The following is a 19,268-nucleotide window of genomic DNA, read 5'->3' as shown; positions in this document are numbered from 1 at the left end:
CTGTTTTACAAAGGCTATCAGAGGGGTAAAAGAAGACAGGTGTTAGATGGAGAATGATTGGCCATGTGTCCAACATGCAGCTTAGATAAGCTCCTAGAGTAGACACACTTTTGGCAGCCTGACTCAATGAAACCTTGAGATTAGATAAAACAACAGAGAAAACTGATTAACATCAGTGTGTGTCTGACATTAATACCAGATTTAGGCTGTGCAAATATTACACAATTCAATATAGCAACTCTGAGATGAACACTGTGCTCATTTTACAGATGAAGAGACTGAGGATCCAGGATCTCATGTAATTTGTCCACGATCACACACATACTAAGAGGCAGAACCAGTATTCAGACCTGCATTTGTCTGACTCTCAAGCCATTTCACAGTAATACAGATGTGGTCAGAAGTCTAGAATTAACATTTAGAGCAGAGAATTTACCTTCATGAATCCCTTCAGTGAGGAAAGTACCGTAGAATAGCTGCACCATTGGATTTTCAGATTTGTTCCTGGGATTGCTGCTTTTAAAACAAGGAAACAATTCTGTGTCATTTGGATCAGATAAGCAATACATTAAGCCAAACCACCATTCAAAAGCAAAACTAATACATTTTCATCAACCCTCAAAGATCTAAGTATGCTCTAAAATAAGTAACGGATTAGTTCAGTTCAAAAACTCATTGAATAGCCAGGACATGGAAGCAACCTAAGTGTCCATCGACAGATGAATGGATAAAGAAGATGTGGCACATATATACAATGGAATATTACTCAGCCATAAAAAGAAACGAAATTGAGTTATTTGTAGTGAGGTGGATGGACCTAGAGTCTGTCATACAGAGTGAAGCAAGTCAGAAAGAGAAAAACAAATACCATATGGTAACACACTATATATGGAATCTAAAGAAAAAAATAAAATGGTTATGAAGAACCTAGGGGCAGGACAGGAATAAAGATGCAGATGTAGAGAATGGACTTGAGGACACGGGGAGGGGGAAGGGTAAGCTGGGACGAAGTGACAGAGTGGCATGGACTTATATATACTACCAAAATAGATAGCTAGTGGGAAGCAGCCGCATAGCACAGGGAGATCAGCTCGGTGCTTTGTGACCACCTAGAAGGGTGGGATAGGGAAGGTGGGAGGGAGACGCAAGAGGGAGGAGATATGGGGATATATGTATATGCATAGCTGATTCACTTTGTTGTACAGCAGAAACTAACACACCATTGTAAAGCAATTATACTCCAATAAAGATGTTAAAGAAAATTAAAATTAAAAAAACAAAAAAAACCCCTCATTAAACAAGTATATGCCCAGCACTGTACCAAATTCTGGAGACACAAAGGCAATACAGGCATGATCCCTGGCCTTACAGAACTGAAAGTCTAATAGGGGAGTCATATATGCAAATACATGTGTGTGTGTACATTCAATATATACATCTATATCCAGTGACAGAAATATATAAGGTATAGAAGTCATATAAAAGTAAGAATGAACCCTCTTGTGCAGTTTTCCAAATGAATATGAAAATGTTTTCCTGGTGGCACAATAGAGATGGAATGAAAACAGCTTATTTCTATAAGCCTATCTTAAATTAACTATGTAAGATGTTATTTGGAAAGCTGTTTTATGAGTTTTAAAAAAAAACTTAGGAAGCAAGTATCTCTGCATCTGTATTCGGCAAGGGCTATTTATATTCTTTGCTTTGAATTTTACTTCTGTCAGTGACTGAAATAATTCAATGTATTCATATTATACCTCCATTCTCACATCAAGGATTGATTTGTATCTTTCAATACTTTTACAGCACAGGTGATGACTTTTAAAAAGTTAATAGTTATGACCCTTTTAGAAAAAAAGTTACAGGTTAATATGATTATCTACAGGGGGAAAACCAAAGGCAAGGGGGATAAACAATGACAAATATGAGTGGTTACCCCACAGGGTTTGGTAAAAATCAGCAATTTCTACTTGAGAAGAATAATTTCCCCCCAAATCATAATTCTCACTGGCCCGCTGTGAGTAGGAAGGATGTACAAACAAATCCTCAACACTCACTTAACATTAACAGCTAGCTGGAATGCGTCCTCTAGCCAATCCAGGAGCTTGTGTGTGAATTCACTCACATCTTGCTGTAACAGACGCACAAATTGCATAAGAGTTAGACCCAACAGTATACTTAGGGAAATGAAAATTTGCCCTTATCCCACCAATGATTAAGATTCTATTACTACATAGGATTTCTTTTTCAGGTCCAAATATCGTGAAGATACAAGGAACATTGGAACCCAGCTGCTGCAGACAACACACAAGACCCACTGGGCGATTTCTGACTAGGAGGAAATGGGAACACTACCCCTTCCAGCCACATCTATTTGTAACAAACTAACAAACAAAATCTTCCAGTTAGGCCTTTAAAAAAAGGCCCAAAGAACACACTGAAGTCCTCTAGAACAATATGAGATCCGAATGGAGAAAGGAAACCTTTATGAAATGTTTTGAGAATTTTGTAGAACTGCAGGGCCTTTAGACAAATAGAGAAAAAAAGTAATTTTATGAAGAAGCAGCTGCTCTAATAGTGATAGCTTTGATCTGAATAGGAGGTAGGGAAAGGAACGTACTAGAGTCTAGAAGAGAAAGACTGCTCAGAAAAGCTACTGAACTCAGGTTTAGATCGTTTTAAAAATAGGATTTCTATTTGGGCCATTCCAAGACAAAGGTGCAGACAAAGGATAGACTTTCCTTTTCTCGGTGACCCTCTGCCATGATTTACTGAGATATTTTCCAATCTCCTCCTTTCTACTTCAACAGCCCCTGGAAAATTCTATTCTTTCTACTATTTTTTCTTCTTTCCTTTAAAACAGCCAGCCTCCCCCACACAACATGTACATGCACACACGTTTTTTTTCACTTGTTCCTTAGGCATTACAAAGGGCAAAAGCAGGCACCCGGAGTCCTGCATGGTCATGTTCATAGCTCATGACACAGCTGAAACAAGGCAACATCACAGTAGTAGTAACAAGGCATCACTGCAAACTCCAGAGTCGAGGGAAAGAACGAGGACTATGGGCTTCCTGTACCTGCTGCTCCTCAGGCGATCGGAATGCCCCCTTTAAGAGGTCCAGGGCTGCTGAAGGGTCTACAAACTTGCGATTTGATCCCATCATCAGAGCAAACAAATACTGAAGCTCTTGCATAAACACGATATTTCTCTTTTCCTGCAGGAAAGACAGCGATGTGTACCCTTATAACCTCATATTTGGAAAATGTGAACACATAAAGAAAAAAGTGGTCAACAATCTCTCCCTAATTTATATTTACAAAGTTCTAGATTGGAATCAGGTCTCAAACTGTTACAGGTACTCTGATAAAGTCTGTGTAGGGGACTGCCCTAAACTCGAGAATATCTATGTAGAAGCCAGAGAGAGAATAATGTCAGAAAGCAAAAGTGTTTATTTTCTAAAACCGCTGCCATCCCTCCTTTTGGGAAAGGCATCACCAAGGGAAATCCTGGGAAGGGTTGGTTAGATCTCGGCAGGAGGCTATATCCTTTGGCAAGAATGGACTAAAGACTCTTCTAAGAAGGCCCAGGCCTCCTGGCATCAGGTCATCCACTCTGCATCCCTCAGCGCAAGCGACTAAAGGAGCCTGAAGAAGGTGCAAACAAAACAGGGATTTCTAAATCTCCCACCCAGAGGCAGAAAAGCTGAGGCCATCAGGGTGACCTGCCACTTTCTTAGAATTGTTTTCCTAATTTTATTCCTGCTTAACTTTACATTATTCCTTGTCACAAAGAAAGAAAAAGAGCTATTTGGAAATGAAAACAAATGTTGTACAAGCCAAAGAGCATCACAGTAACCAGCTTTAACCAAAATTAAAAGGCCTTTGGGAAGAATGGGACTAAACAACAGTGAAGACTCCTCGATACCAATTTACCGTGTGACTTGGACAATTTTCAAGTACGTTCTGTGGTAGGCTATAGCTGAGGACAAGTCTTCGGAATTCAGGCAATTGAAACAGAGACTGAAATAAAGAAATGGATTAATAGCCTTTGTTTCAAAATAACTGCAGCAAAAAAATATTTTTTACCTTAAAAGTATGTATAACTGTCAACCTAGTAATTCTACTTCTACTATGTCTAAGGAAATAATAATGGCTACGCATAAAAATTTCGCCGCAAGAGTGTTAATCCTTTTTAGGAAAAAACCAGAAAAAACCTAATGGCTAGCAGGAAAAGATTAAATAAACTATAGTACATCTGTATAACAGATTATTATATAGTCATTAAAATAATACTGTAGAAACAATGTTTTCATAAAAGGACAACTACACAGTAAAAATGAATGATCAAGAGCTGCATGTATCAACATAGAGGTATCTCAGAAACATTCTGTGTGAGAAAAAGGTGTAGAAAGATAGAGTATTATATTGTTCATAAGAAGTTTAATCATATAAAACAAGATGGTACACTGTTTAGGGTTACATGCACCTGTGGTTGTATCTGTGTGAAGGGGGTGGTATGACGGGCGATGGGTACAATGGGGACTTAATAGCACAGGGATTCGAAACATTTCTTTCTAAAGCTGGTGGTGAGTACAGTGGTGTTTACTATTCGCCACTCTTTGTCTTAAATACTGTATTTTAAGAAATTTTAACAGATATCTCCTGGCTGGCAGAATTAGGGAAAGGAATTCCTTTTTACTGTTTGTAAATCATACATTTTTCCAACTATGAATATCTTTTGAAAGTTAATGTTTTAAAAAATCCCTTGTATGAATATAACTCCTCATCCCAACATAATGCTCAGATGAAAAACCCCTCCAGCCCACACAGACTGGAACTCTTGAAGCAGCATCCTGGGTGGCCTGTAAGCCTCCGACTCCCCTCACTCCACTACAAGCTCTACTGGGATTCAGCCAATACGAGGAGTGTACACCTGGGCTGGGAACTTAAGTCAGGTTAGGATGTGATACCAAAGTTCTACCTGGAGCCAGGGCTGGGATGCTCAGCTCTACAAGCAGCCCAGTCTCTTCTCCTCCCACCTCCCAGGTCTACCTAGCGCATCTCTGTTCCTCCTGGTTTCATCCCTACTCGGCTGACTACCCCGTAACACGTTCCAGGACTTCTGTTCTACCTTGAGAAAAATGGCTTTACGTTCTCAAGTCCCTTCACTCCACCTCCTCACCTTCACCAAAATCTGGCTTTTCCCCAAGACGCTATTATTCTTAAAATCTACAACCGTGTGAGCTAATATTACTCATTTCCCAAAACAATATCAACTTCATCCTCCAACATCTGCTTCTTCTCCTGTAGTCTCTGTATCACTAATGACACCCTCCTCCTCCAGGCATCAAAGTTTAGAACTTCAGAATAATCGTTGACTCCTTTCCCTTTATCAACCATTTACATCCAGGAAGAAGTCCCTTGCACTCCGCCTCTGGGGCGCTGTTTGATTCATAACCACCTCCTCTCTATCAGTCTCTATCACCTGCTCTAATCAGACTCCCATCACTGCTCACCTGGATCACGGCACAGCGCCTCCCAGCCTCTAGAACCTCCTCTGTACCCGCCCACTCTCCACACAGGTCCTTCTAACTATCTTTCTAATGTAACCAAAATAAAGCACCTGATTCATTGAAGACTGTCATATGGTGAGAGCTCTGCCATCCCAAGTCTGCCATCCTTACTAGGTGACTTTGGTCAGTACCCAATCCACAGGACATCCTGTCAGCTCTGCCTTGGCAATAAATCAAGATTCCAACCTCTTCTCTATTTCCATGGCTACCAGCCTGGTCCAGGGCAGCACAGGCTCTCAGTGATGACTGCAGCGGCCCCCTTCATAGGTCTCTCCACTTGTATCCGCGGCCCCTCCATTCTGCTCTCCTCACAGTGGCCAGAGGGAGCCTTTTAAAACTCGAGTCAGCGTCCATTACTCCTCTGCTCAGAACCCTCATGACTCCCCATCTCACTCAGAGCAAAAGACAAGTTACCTCTCCAACCCCACCTCCAGGGATCCTTGCCTCCGCTCCTAGCATTCCAGCCACTCGGGACTCTGATGTCCTGTGAACACGCCAAGCTCACTCCCACCTTGTGGCCATTGTTTGGTGCTTTCCCTTCTCCGTGGAATGTTCCCCCCGACAGCTGCCTGGCTCACTCAGTCCCGGGCATTTGCTCCACTCTCATCCCCTCGCGAGGCCTAACCTAACATCATAGTTTATGTTGGAACCTGCTCCCGTCTCTCCTGCAGCAATTCCAATCTCCCTTACCCTGCTCTCTTTTCTATCACACTGACCAGAGTTTAACATATTATATAAACATCTATGTAGTTAACTAGTTAGTTTTTCAACTATTTATTGATTCCTATTTCAACTATTTATTTTCTATTTATTGTTCCTTGTCTGTCTTGCCTCACAAGAATCTAAACCCCTAAGGGCAAGGCTCTGTCTTGGTTTGGTTCACTCCTATATCTCAAGGGCTTAGAACAGTGCTAGGCACACAGCAGGAGTCCAATTCACATTTTCTGAGGGAACACGGGTACTTTTGTTCAGCCGAGGGACCCCCCCGGCTCCCTGAGCATCTTACCTCTCATGACCTATTGCTCCACTCCATCTCTACATACCCAGGATATGTCAATACCTGAAACACTACCACTTCTCAGATCACAAATTCAGAAAAACCTGCTCTTGAACCATAACCTGTCTTCTGGCTCATTTGTTCAATGACCCACAGGACACCTGTGCTTTGACGTCATCAGGAACCCAAGCAAACAGACCTCTTTCCTGTCCTCCCTTCCTGTCTTCATTTCTCCCTCTCCCCAGCTTTGATTCCGTGGTCTCTTCCCATCTTTCATTAAATTCTCAAACTGCTCTTTTTTTTTTTTTAAACAATCTCTTAGTTTTTATTTATTTACGTATTTATTTATTTGGTTGCACCAGGTCTTAGTTGCAGCATGCGGGCTCCTTAGTTATGGTATGGGAACTCCTAGTTGCAGCATGCATGTGGGATCTAGTTCCCCAGACCAGGGATTGAACCCGGACGCCCTGCTTTGGGAGCGCAGAGTCTTATCCACTGCGCTGCGCCACCGGGGAAGTCCCTCCAACTGCTCTTTTGTCCTTTCATCATACCCAGCAAATCCTCCAACTTAAATGAATTTAATTTTCCACTTAAGCGTTTTGGAGCACTGCTAAGAGAAAAAGTCCCGATCAGACAGGACACGTGGATACCACTATACATTTAAGGTCTACAACCTCAAGTAGACCTTCACATTTTCAGAAATCCTACCATTGTATTCTGGCGCCAACTGGTTTCCCGCTGTTTACAACAACCATTTTAAACTTTCACTCCCTTTAAAACCTGATTCTGTCACTCTTCCACTCTGCCTCAAAAAATGGCTGCTTATTTCAGAGGAAAAAACGACTACTAGGAACTATTTCAACTTCAATTTGCCGTCATCATTTCCTCCTTGTCCTCTCCCGTTACCCTCTTGCCCTCTTGCTGTTGGAGGTCAAGCCCTCCCCACACGCCCTGCTCTCTGTCCTGTCCTCCCATGCTTTCTCAGAAGCCTTTCTCAGTCATCCCCTCCACAGGCTCGCTCCTTTCACCATCTCTCACAGGAGGGAAGTGAATCCAGGGAAGGGTCTCGGTCTCAATCTCAATCTCTCCCTCTCTCTCAAAAGGAAAGAACTGACTCCTACATCCTATTCTCAATGCAGAGGCCAGTGATCCTCTTAAAATGGAAGTAGGATCGCAGCATTTGTCTGCTCCAAACCTTCCAATACTTTCCCATCTCACATGATTCCTGAACCCTCATCACGACCCCAAGCTCCCCCCGCCACCTCCACCACCTCCCTGCACTCACAGCCGTCTGCTTCCCATCCTCGATCACTCGATCCAGTTCCAGCCTTCTTCCTATTTCTCAGCTCCTGACCTGAGTCTCTGTACTTGCTGTTCCCCCTCTGCAGTGTCCTCTATATAATTATATGAAACATTCTTCACGGAACTACATGGCTCATTCCCTCGCCTAAGTCAGGCCTCTACTCAGATGCCCACCTTAGCAGAAAGGCCATACCTAACCCCCCTATATAAACAGCACCCCTTTCCTCTCTAGCTGAACCCTTTCTAGCCCCTCTTGCCCTCATTCATTCATCTTTATAGCACTTATCGCCATCTGATATATATTTTGTTTCCTGTCTGTCCCACTCTTTTCCAAGTAAACTCCATGGGAGTGAGGGCTTTGTTTTATCCACTGCTTTTCCCCAGTGCTAGAACAGTCCAGGCACACAGTAAGCTGAAGGAATCCATGGATTTTATGTGTGGAAACGGAGGATTCCGTTTCTGGCTAAGCAGCTGGGTCGGTGTCAAGTACTGTGAAGGAGAAGCTTGCAGGGCAGGATCAAGTGCTGCACTGCAGCCACGTTAAGCTGAAGAGGCAACACGCTCCCCAGGGGAATCCATCCTCTAGCTTGGCTTTATCACAATCTACATGCTACTGATTCCCCGAACTATATCTGCAGCCCAGATCTTTTTACTGAGCAACAGATTCACGTAGATAACTGCCTACATGGTATCTCCACGTGGACCCTCAGACTCAGCATGTATAAAACTAACTGAAATCCCCCGTTTAACACTCACACAAATTATTCCTCCTCCAGTGTTAAATGGCACCATCGTCCACCTGGTACCTCAAGCTAGAAACCTTGCAGTCTTTCTCAGCCCCTTCTGCACATATCCCTACCCAGTTGCTTACCAAATCCTACAGATCTGATCTCCTAAATACCTCGTGAATGCTTTGACTCCTCCCTTCCATGGCTTATGCCACTTCTCCATTCCAGGCCGCCATCATTTCCTTCCTGCCTGGTCATTTATGATAGCCTCCCAAAGACTGATTTCTCCTTGTTAACTCTTGCTCTGCTGTAATACAGCATTCACTAAATGCTGATCCAAAACACCTCCTCAACCTATTTACAACCACAGAAGATTCTGTTTTCAGTACTGACCAATTTAGACACAAGAGCATCTACGTCCAAAACACAAGAAAGCAACCAAAACACAATAATGCCATGGGGAAAACCCTCCAGTTTTATTTATCTGTTTCCATTTTTTTAAAGCTATGTTTCTCACATTTCAGTTTAATAAATTACAAAATCGTTTCCAGAAGACACAGTTGTCTCTTAATACCATACCTGAATAACAGCACTAAACCAACATGTATTGCCAACGTTTTTCAGCCCAACGGGCCAACCATCAACTCGCCTCCAGTCGTTGGGATTGGGATTTTCTCCCCAGACTTCACAGCGTTTTCTCTTTGAGCGTTTAGTTTCTGCAGAGGTTGCCTCGTGCATCCTATATTGTGCCAACATATCACACATCAAAAAAGAAAAGAGTTAAACAACAATATACTATATGGAGGATGTAGGTAAGCTGTCACAGGTAATTCAAAGTGCCAGATAAACTATTTACTGGGTAACCACTGGCTATATAATAACTATAAGGTTGCAACATAAGTGAAAAGGTTTAAACATCGAGTTGTTAATCCTGCCATAACAGAGATTATTACTAACAAGGACCCTGATGGAACTGAGTTGAGACTCAAGACTATTTATGGCTACCATATTAAAAGTTTTACATTTCAACAATAGTGCCTTATCTCAGACCTTGCCATTGAAAGAGGCAAGAGAGACACTCTGCTAAAGATAAGAGCCTCGAAATTGCTTAGCACACAAACCATGGCCCTATGTTTCCCTGAAAGAAACAACTTGGCAGTATGACGGGATAAACGTGTCTGCTAACTGACTGGCCACCACTGGAACTGGATATCTGTGAACAATACCAGACAATCACCAAATCAGTACCAATGCAAAACATATATCCCCCTAGTCCTAGGGGAGCTGAGTGATAACTTTCATTTTCAATAGCCAACAACAAAACATTCAAAGTTTACAAAGGCTCAAAGTTAATAAAGAGAATACATATTTATCAGATATTTGCCCTAGACGGTTTTTTCTCCCCTAGCAAATGTGAACTACAAAACCTTGCAGGCTTCTACTCAACTCAAAGACCACAGGCTGCAATAAGACCCTTATCATATTTAGCTTCTTCAAAAGTGAACCAAAGAGTAAGTAAGCTAATGTGAATTTAAATTTTCTCATAAAACAAATTTCATTTAGGTGTAATTAAAGAAGCTTGGCAGAACTGTTTCACAGAGATACTGCCTTTGACCTACACACTAATGTGCAGAGCAAAGATTATAAATTAAATCAATAACCTGTTAAGATCTCTTCCATCAGCTTGAATTTTGGGGGACTCCAGCAGACTCAAAGCAATGGCGGCCTGAAGATCATCTTTGTTATCATGAGTAAGGTCTATTACTTCTGTAAGATAAATAGAAATTTAATTAGTCTACATGCAGGAAACATTGCCTTTCTGTTTGTATTGTAGGAAAAAAGGTAAAAGCATTCACAAAATTAGATACACTCCCTAGCTCTCAATACAATGGCTCATCTGTGTAAAAACAACGTTATTACTCTATGCTAGAGTCAAATGAATAACTTACAGCTACACTGTAACCTTATGATTAGCTAATAGTACAGTAATAACAAGCTGCTAAAATGCAATGAATCAAATACCTCCTTTTGCAGTCTTACTTCACAGAGTCAGAAATATATCCCATACCTGTAGGTTAAATAGTCTCTTTACTTATCATTGTAAAATATCAGCTAAAAGTTGAACATTCAAAGAATGGATATTTTCAATCGCACACAAACTATTCTAGAGAACAGAGAATATACTCCTCAATTCATTTTATGAAGTCAGCATAACATCTTGGTATATCACAAACCAATCAAGAACAGTAAGAGAGAGGAAAAATGACAAACTCACGCATGATCACAGATGCAAAGAGCCTGAATAAAAGCAAATAGAATCCTGCTAACACACCAAAAAAGATTATACATTAAGACCAAGCTGAATTCACTGCAGGAATGAAAAACTGAGTTAATGTTAGAAAATAGACCAGTAAAATCCACTATCTTAACAGTTAAAGGAAAAAATGATCATCTCAATAGATCCAGAAAAAGTATTTTATAACATTCAACCTCCATTAAGGAATAAAAACTCCAAGCCAAGTAGGAAGAGAAAAGAATATTTTTAGACTGAGAAAGAATATCCATGGAAAGCCCACAGCAAACTTTACACTTAATCGTGAAATGTTACACACATTTCCTTTAAAACCAAGACTAAGACAAAGATGTCTGTTGTGAGGGCTTTTATTCACCATGGTTCTGAAAGTTCCAGGCAGTGCGATAAGAAAATAAAATAAATTTTAAAAAATAATAAAGATTGCAAAATAAGAAACAAATCTGTCATAATTCACAGATAATGATCACCTACAAGGGAAACCCAAAATAATCTATGGAAAATAGTTATAATTAATAAGAGATGGTTAACACCATTGTAAAGCAATTATACTCCAATAAAGATGTAAAAAAAAAAAAAAGGGATGGTTAGATAAAAGATCAATGAACAAAAGTTGAATGAATTTCTATACATGAGCAATGAAATACTTAATTTATAAAGAAAAAAACCACAAAGAACACAAAGCTAAAAATAAAGACCTTGTGCTACCGGCATAAGAACAAACATATGGATGGATGGAACAGAATCAGTGGGACTGAACTGACAGTCCAGGAATAAACCTCACAGTTATAGTCAACTGATTTTCAACACAGGTACCAAGACAATTCAATAGGGAAAGAGTGGCTTTTAACCCCTCCTTCACATCATTTACAAAAATGAACTCAAAGTGGATCAAGCCCTCAAGATAAGAGCTAAAACTACAAAACTCTTAGAAGTGAACAGGTATATCTTCATGACCTTGGATTAGACAATGGCATCTTCGAGATGACAATCAAAGCACAAGCAGTGAAAGAAAAAATTGGTAAATCTGACATCATCAAATAAATATCTTTGGGCTTCAAAGGACACCATCAGGATAGTGAAAAGACAACCCACAGAATGAAAGAAAAATTTTGCAAATCATGTATCTAGTAAGGAACCTATATACAGAATACATAAACTCCTGCAACTGAATAATAAAAAGACAAACAGCCCAACTTTAAAAATAGGAAAAGAATTTCATTAGACATTTCTCCAAAGAAGATACACAAATGGCCAATAAGCACATGAAAAGCTGTTCCACATCATTAGCCATTAAGGAAATGCAAATCAAAACCACAATGAGATTAACATTTCACACCCACTTGGATGGCTAAATAACAAGTGTTGGTGAAGATGTAGAGAAATTAGAACCTTGTGTAGTGCTGGTGGGAATGTAAAATGGTGCAGCTGCTGTGGAAGTTAGAAGAATGGAGGCTGGCAGTTCTTCAAAAAGTTAAACATAGAAAGTTTCACGACACTGATTTCTTGGATATGACGCCAAAAGCACCAACAAAAACAAAAATCAACACATGGGACTAAATCAAACTTAAAAACTTTAAAGTATGAAAGGACACAATCGAAAGAGTCAAAAGGCAACCTACAGAATGGGAGAAAATATTTGCCAATCATGTATCTGATAAAGGGTTAATATCCAGAGTATATAAAGAACTCCTACAACTCAACAACAACAAAAAATCAACTAATCTGATTTTAAAATGGGCAAAAGACTTGAATAGACATTTCTCCAAAGATGATGTAATATGGATAACAGACATATGAAAACATGCTCAATGTCACTAATCATCAAAGAAAATGCAAATTAAAACCACTATGTGATAATGCCTCACATCCATTAGAATGGCTATCAAAAAAACAAAAATCAGAAAATAACAAGTATTGGTGAGGATGTGCAGAAACTGAAACCCTTTTGCACTGTTGGCAGGATTATAAAATGGTGCAAATGCTACGGGAAACAGTGTGGAGGTTCCCGTACTTTTTAAAAAATTAAAAGTAGAACTACCATATCATCGCGCAATCTCACTTCAGGGAATATATCCAAAATGAAAAACCAGGGTCTCAAAGAGCTGTCTGCACATCCACATTCAAATGGCACTATGCACAAAAGCCAAGAGGTGGAAGCAACCCAAATATCCATTGACGGATAAATGGATAAACAAAATTTGGTATATACATACAATGGAGTATTATTCAACCTTAAATAGGAAGGAAATTCTAACGTGCATCTGAATGAACTTTGAAGACATTATGCTAAGTGAAATAAGCCAGCCACTAAAGAACAAATACTGTATGATACCACTTATATAAGGTACTTAGCGTAGTCAAAATCATAGAAAACAGAAAGTAGAATGGTGGTTGCTAGGAGCTGGGGGACGGGGTAATGGGGAGTTACTGTTTAATGGGCAGAGAGTTTCAGTATTGCAAGACAAAAAAAGAGTTCTGGAGATGACTGGTGGTGATGGTTGCACAATGACATGTATGTACATAATACCACTGAACTTAAAGATGGTTATGATAGTAACTTTTATGTGATGTGTATTTTACCATAATAAAAAAAATTGAAAAGAAAAAAAAAAGGAAATCCTGTCACATGCCATTGCATGGATGAACATTGAGGACATTATGTTAGGTGAAATAAGCTAGTCACAAAAAAATAAATACTGTATGATTCCACTTATATGAGGTATCTAAAGTAGTCAAATTCACAGAAACAGAAAGCAGAAGGCTGTTACTGGGGGCGGGGAGGGAGAAAAGGGTTGTTTAATGGGAATAAAGTTTCAGATTATAAGATGAAAAAGTTCTAGAGATCTTTTATACAATAATGTGAATATACTTAACACTACTGAACTGTACACTTAAAAATGGTTAAAATGTGGAACTTCCCTAGCGGTCCAGTGGTGAAGACTCTGCTTCTACTGCAGGGGGCAGGGTTCAATCCCTGCTCAGGGAACTAAGACCCAGCATGCCACATGGCGTGGCCAATAAATTAATTAATTAATTAATTAAAACTGATGCCAAAAAGGAAAAAAAAAAAATCCATGATGAAAAAATTTTTTAAAAAGGTTAAAATGTAAATTTTATGTTAATGTGTTTTTTTAACTACAATTTAAAAAAAAGAATTCCAACTAATAAATTATGAAGTAATGATAGATAAAATATTACCATTTTGAAATCTCCAATAAAATAAAGAATCTAAGCAATAATCACCAATGGTGGCTGGAAATACTAGGTGGGGAATTTTATGATAAATTAATCAAACTAACAATCTGAACATACTAACAATTTTAACAACACAAAAAGAGGGTGACCAGACATTATTTGCTTCTTGATACAACAAAATAAAAGAAATACACACAACACTACCTATGACTTTGTCATGCCAAATAAGCATCTAAATTAATAGGAAAGACAGAGGACATAAAAATCCATTAAAGGATACCACAGGAATGCAATCATGTGGTATCATGCAAATCCTGTCATGTGTGAAACATGACAGAACAAAGGACTTTATTTCTTCAAACATTAAACTGCAAGAAAAAAAGAGAGGGGGACTATATAGATAAAAGGGATTTTTAAAAACATTTCAAACATACTTTAATGTTTTCATTTTATGTGGATCATTATTCTCACAAACCAATTACAAACATACTGTTAGTGAGACAATCAGGGAAATTTCTACACTGGTACTTGACGAGATTAAGAAATTGTTATTAATTTTTAAGTGTGATAATATTGTTGCAGTTATGAAAAAAGAGTCCTCTTTTAGAATTTTTTTTTTAAGTTAAACACAGAATTGTTATATGACCTAGCAATTCCACTCCTAGGTATATACCCCAAAGAATTAAAAACAGATACTCAATGAAATAGAATGGAAAACATGAAAATCGGATATAACACAGAGCTAATACTGCAAATCAGTGGGTAAGTATAGCCTATTCAATAAAAGGTCCTGGACCAACTGAATAGCTGGAGGAAGTGGGGGGGTGGATCGAACCATATTTCTATCTTATGCCTTACCAAGATAATTCATTTCAGATGAATTAAAGATTTAAATGTGAAAAGCAAAACATTACAATTTTAGAAGAAAATATAACAGAATATCCTATAACTTCACAATATAGGAGTTCTTAAACAAAAAACACAAACCATAGCAGAAGATTAATAAATGAAAGCTATTTGTTAGTTCGTCACCATAGTGTAAAAACACAAGTCATCAACACAGAGAAGGTATCTGCAACACCCAAGTCCAGAAAAATGGGTTAATATCAATAATATAAGGTCATTATCAATAAGAACATCAAGAATCAATAAAAAGAGGCAAACAAACAGAAAAACCAGCAGAAGACACGAAGAGAAATGTCACATGAGGAAACATGAATGGTCAAAAGGGAAAAGATGCTCAATCTCATAATTTAATTTTTAAAAATTCTAATCAAAAACAAGATTATCATTTCATATCAAAAAGACAGGCAACAATTTTACAATCTAACAAATTTGAGAGCAAGAGTTACTCTCAAACCCTGTTAGTGGCAGTATAAATATGTAAAAAAATCACTTTGGGGACTTCCCTGGTGGCACAGTGGTTAAGACTCCGCACTCCCAATGCAGGGGGCCCAGGTTCGATCCCTGGCCAGGGAAATAGATCCCACATGCATGCCGCAACTAAGAGTTCGCACGCCACAATTAAGGAGCCCGCCTGCCGCAACTAAAGGAGTCCACGGGCTGCAACTAAGGAGCCTACATGCCGCGACTAAGACACGGCACAACCAAACAAATAAATAAATACGAAAAAAAAATCACTTTGGAAAATAATGTCACTAATAATAGCTACTAAGTTGAAGATGAGCACATCTTAATACTCACCAATTACACTGTTAGGCATATACACTAAAGAAACTCTTGCATACATGCACAAGAAACATAAATCAAAATAGCTCACAGCAGCCTTGTTTACAACAGCAAAAAAATTCAAAACAACCCCAAAGTCAATCAACAAATATATCAATTCTGTTGTATATTCAGACTAAGAAATACTACACAACAGTCAAAAGAAATAACTACAGGTACAACCAACATGGATGCGTCTAGAAAAGAAAAACGTGGATTGAAAAAGTCACTACGTGCACCAAAAGGCATATACAAGAATATTCACAGCAGCATTTTTCAGAATAGCTCAAAATTGCAAACAGCTCAAATATCCATTAACACCACCTTGCACAGCTGATAGATCCCTCCTCCTGGAAGCCTCTTTGGCCTCCAGAGTACCACTCTCCTGGTCTTCCTCCTACTCCCCTGTATGCTCTTCACGTACTCCCACCCCCACTCTGCCCCCGGCCCAGACATCTCAACACTGGAAGCGTCTACTGCTGAGTCACTGAACCTTTTCTCTTTTCTATACTCACTCCCTTGGAGAGCTCATCCCTTCTCGTAACTTTAAGTACCATTTACAGATTTATGATTCCAAGTTTTATCCATCTCCAGCCCAGATCTCTCCCCTGAACTGCACACTTGGACCTCCACTGCCTTTTTGATACTCCACCTGGATGTCTAACAGGCATCTCAAACTTAATATTGCCAAAACCGATCTCCTCATTTTCCACCCCAAATCTGCTCCATCTGCAATTATTCCCATGTCAGTTAAGTGCAACTCCATCCTTTCAGCTCCTTAGGAAAAAAACCTGGAGTCATCTTTAACCCCTCTCTTTCTTTCACAACCCTCAGATCCTTTGTAAGCAAATCCTGTAGAGCAAGCACTTGTCACCCTTCCACCACTGCATCCTGGCCCACACCGCCTTCATCTGCGATAGCTTCCTGAGTCGTCCTGGGCTCCCTGCTCTGCCCCATGCTCACGACTCCCTCCCACACATTCTGTTCTCAACAGAGCAGCCAGAATGATCTTTAGCCAAAGGAAACCAGTTTACAGCATTCCTCTGCACCAAACTCTCCAATGGCTAGTCCTCTAAGTCAGAGTAAATGCCAAGCAGCTATGAAGGCTCTGCAAGATCTGCCTCCCATTTGTTCCCTCAATGGCCTCATCTCTCACAGGGCAGCAATTCCTGTTTCTTTTGTTCATCTCCAGTGCCTAAAAGAGTGCTTGGCATATAATAGGGGTTCATTAAATAAGTGCTGAATGAATGGAACCATTTAAGTGCTGAGAACTGTTCCTGGCGCCTAGTAATGGCTCAGTAATTAGCCATTATTACTACTATTTCCGAAGGGTTGATGTGATGGAAAGGACACTCACGTAAACTCATCTCTTACTCTCTGCTAGTTCAGAGCGGGACCAAGCCAGGATATACCTACTTGCTAATTCTTCTTTGCTGGCAGCACTGCCCGCTACTTCAGATGGTTCGGTAGCAGCAGTCTCCTGGCTGGGCTCCTTAACTCTTTCGTCAGTGAGAAGGCTGACTGCCCGGGTGATGTCACCATTACTGGCCTGCGGGGAGGAAAAAAAGAGAAATTTCAAAAGTAAAGCATCAGAGCATTTAAAATAAGCAGCAAGTTATAACTCTTACTACCCTGGTGACATACTGAATAAGTCTAGGCATAATTCTAGGGTATAAAGGAGGAAACAGAGTACAGTGGAGGATAGTAGGTCTATTATGCTTAAAGCACTGCTATTAAACTCCTAGTTACAGGAAGGGAGTTGCCATGCTCTGATTTCCCACAACATGCAAACAAGAATGAAATCTCACTGCTTTGGATACCATGCCGCCTGATTTCACAGAATAGCTAAGGCATGATGTATCAAAAAGGGGGCTGGCGATTAACACAGAGAGTCTACATGAAGTCAGCCCCTACAGTAAACGTGCCAAACAGTTATCATATTCTGTAGTGATGACCATACTTCTATTTCATTTTAACTTTTTAAACTTTTCTTAGGAAAAAATTCTAACATGCACAACAGGAGAGGGAATGTAAAATTGAACCCCATGTGCCCATCACTCAGCTTCGATAATTACCGAGCCCTGGTCAGTCTTATTTTACCTATTCTGCCCTCCTCCCCCAGATACTCTGAAGCAAATTCTAAGTGTCTTATCATTTCATCAGTCAACATTTCAGAATGTATCTTTTAAAAAAAATATAACCCATAATGCTATCCTCACACAAATAACTGGTTCAAATTTCCCTGACCTCAAATACTTTTTGGTTCCAATCAGGATCCACAAAAGGCCCATACAGTACAGTTAGTTGACAGGTACCTTAAATCTCTGTAGGTTTCCCCCGCACCGTGAGTCTCTCCCCTCCTCAACTTTTTCCTGCTCTTATAATTTACATGTTGAAGATACTGGGTCATTTGACCTTTAGAACTTCTGTCCCTATACGTATGCACTTTCATTTTGGCATAAATATAGCTTGAACTGACATAACTATGATACGAACAACAGTTTTAAAACCTGTTGACTAATAGAGGCCTTGAGACTAACCTTCAGAGCTTCATGAAGAAAAGAAGGGTCCTGAATGCCTGTGATTTCCCTCAGTTGATTTAACAGCATTTGGCAGCTCTACATTTGAGAAACAGAAAGAACACAGACGTGTCAATCAGAAAGTAAACCTGGATACATTTAAAGAATAGACACCAGCATCTTGGGTAAACAGGCTTGAGACTTGCACTGTTTACTTTAAAAAACCAACAAGCTCCAAGGAACAAGGTACTGACTGTCAGACACATTCTGAAATGCCAAATGTATTGCTCTTTTAAAAGCTTAATCATGGAAAATGCTTTTGGCATTTGTGGACAAAACATGAGTAAATAGCAAAACTACAAATACATAAAACATTTAAATGTAATATTCTAGCCTTAATGGACGCTTCAAGTGCCTCAGGTTTCTCTCTGTGAGCAGTACGTAAGTAGGTCATTATAAGGAGTCCAGGGAATTTGCATGGATGTGAAGATGTGCTATTTTAAGCTTCACTGCACATGCCATTTGTGTGTGTCATTTTTCACTGACATTAAGTTTCCAATCATGTAATTAACAAACGATACCACAATGTCATATTTGAAACTTTAGGTTTGATTGCTTAAAAAAATGTATAGATAAAGCTAGAATTTTCTGAATTATAAATATAATTGCAGAGGGAATAAAGTATGGAATGTTTTCTCTTCATTAATCTGAATCATGGAAAAACCCTTCTTATTAACTTCTAGCTACAAGATCAGTTTATAACCCTTTTCAGCCTTAAAGTCTTCAACTGACAAGTGAACACAGACAAGTTAACACAAAACACCTATTTACAAGTAAGCTTCTAAACAATTTAAACAATTGGCTGGCCCAAGTGAAGACACAGTGATCTTACAGACGAATACTGAAAACG

At 39.5% G+C, this 19,268-nt stretch overlaps 1 protein-coding gene across 4 annotated transcripts in view; it reads right to left on the bottom strand.

Moving 5' to 3' along the window:
• Window positions 1-19,268, bottom strand: part of USP28 (ubiquitin specific peptidase 28) — a 56,075-nt gene that overhangs the window by 24,507 nt on the left and 12,300 nt on the right. For 3 of the 4 annotated variants that reach the window (XM_061203871.1, XM_061203868.1, XM_061203870.1), the window contains 8 exons: window positions 18,380-18,457; window positions 17,256-17,388; window positions 10,264-10,369; window positions 9,182-9,341; window positions 3,936-4,022; window positions 3,080-3,217; window positions 2,058-2,131; window positions 437-516 (listed from right to left, as the gene is read on the bottom strand). In XM_061203871.1, the coding sequence (XP_061059854.1) occupies window positions 437-516; window positions 2,058-2,131; window positions 3,080-3,217; window positions 3,936-4,022; window positions 9,182-9,341; window positions 10,264-10,369; window positions 17,256-17,388; window positions 18,380-18,457 (856 nt within the window). The remainder of the gene's footprint in view (window positions 1-436; window positions 517-2,057; window positions 2,132-3,079; window positions 3,218-3,935; window positions 4,023-9,181; window positions 9,342-10,263; window positions 10,370-17,255; window positions 17,389-18,379; window positions 18,458-19,268) is intronic. The other variant, XM_061203869.1, reaches the window with a different exon arrangement.

Source organism: Eubalaena glacialis, chromosome 10 (genome assembly GCF_028564815.1).
Source record: "Eubalaena glacialis isolate mEubGla1 chromosome 10, mEubGla1.1.hap2.+ XY, whole genome shotgun sequence".
NCBI classification, from domain to species: Eukaryota; Metazoa; Chordata; class Mammalia; order Artiodactyla; family Balaenidae; genus Eubalaena; species Eubalaena glacialis.
This window is presented reverse-complemented; position numbering and strand designations above follow the sequence as displayed.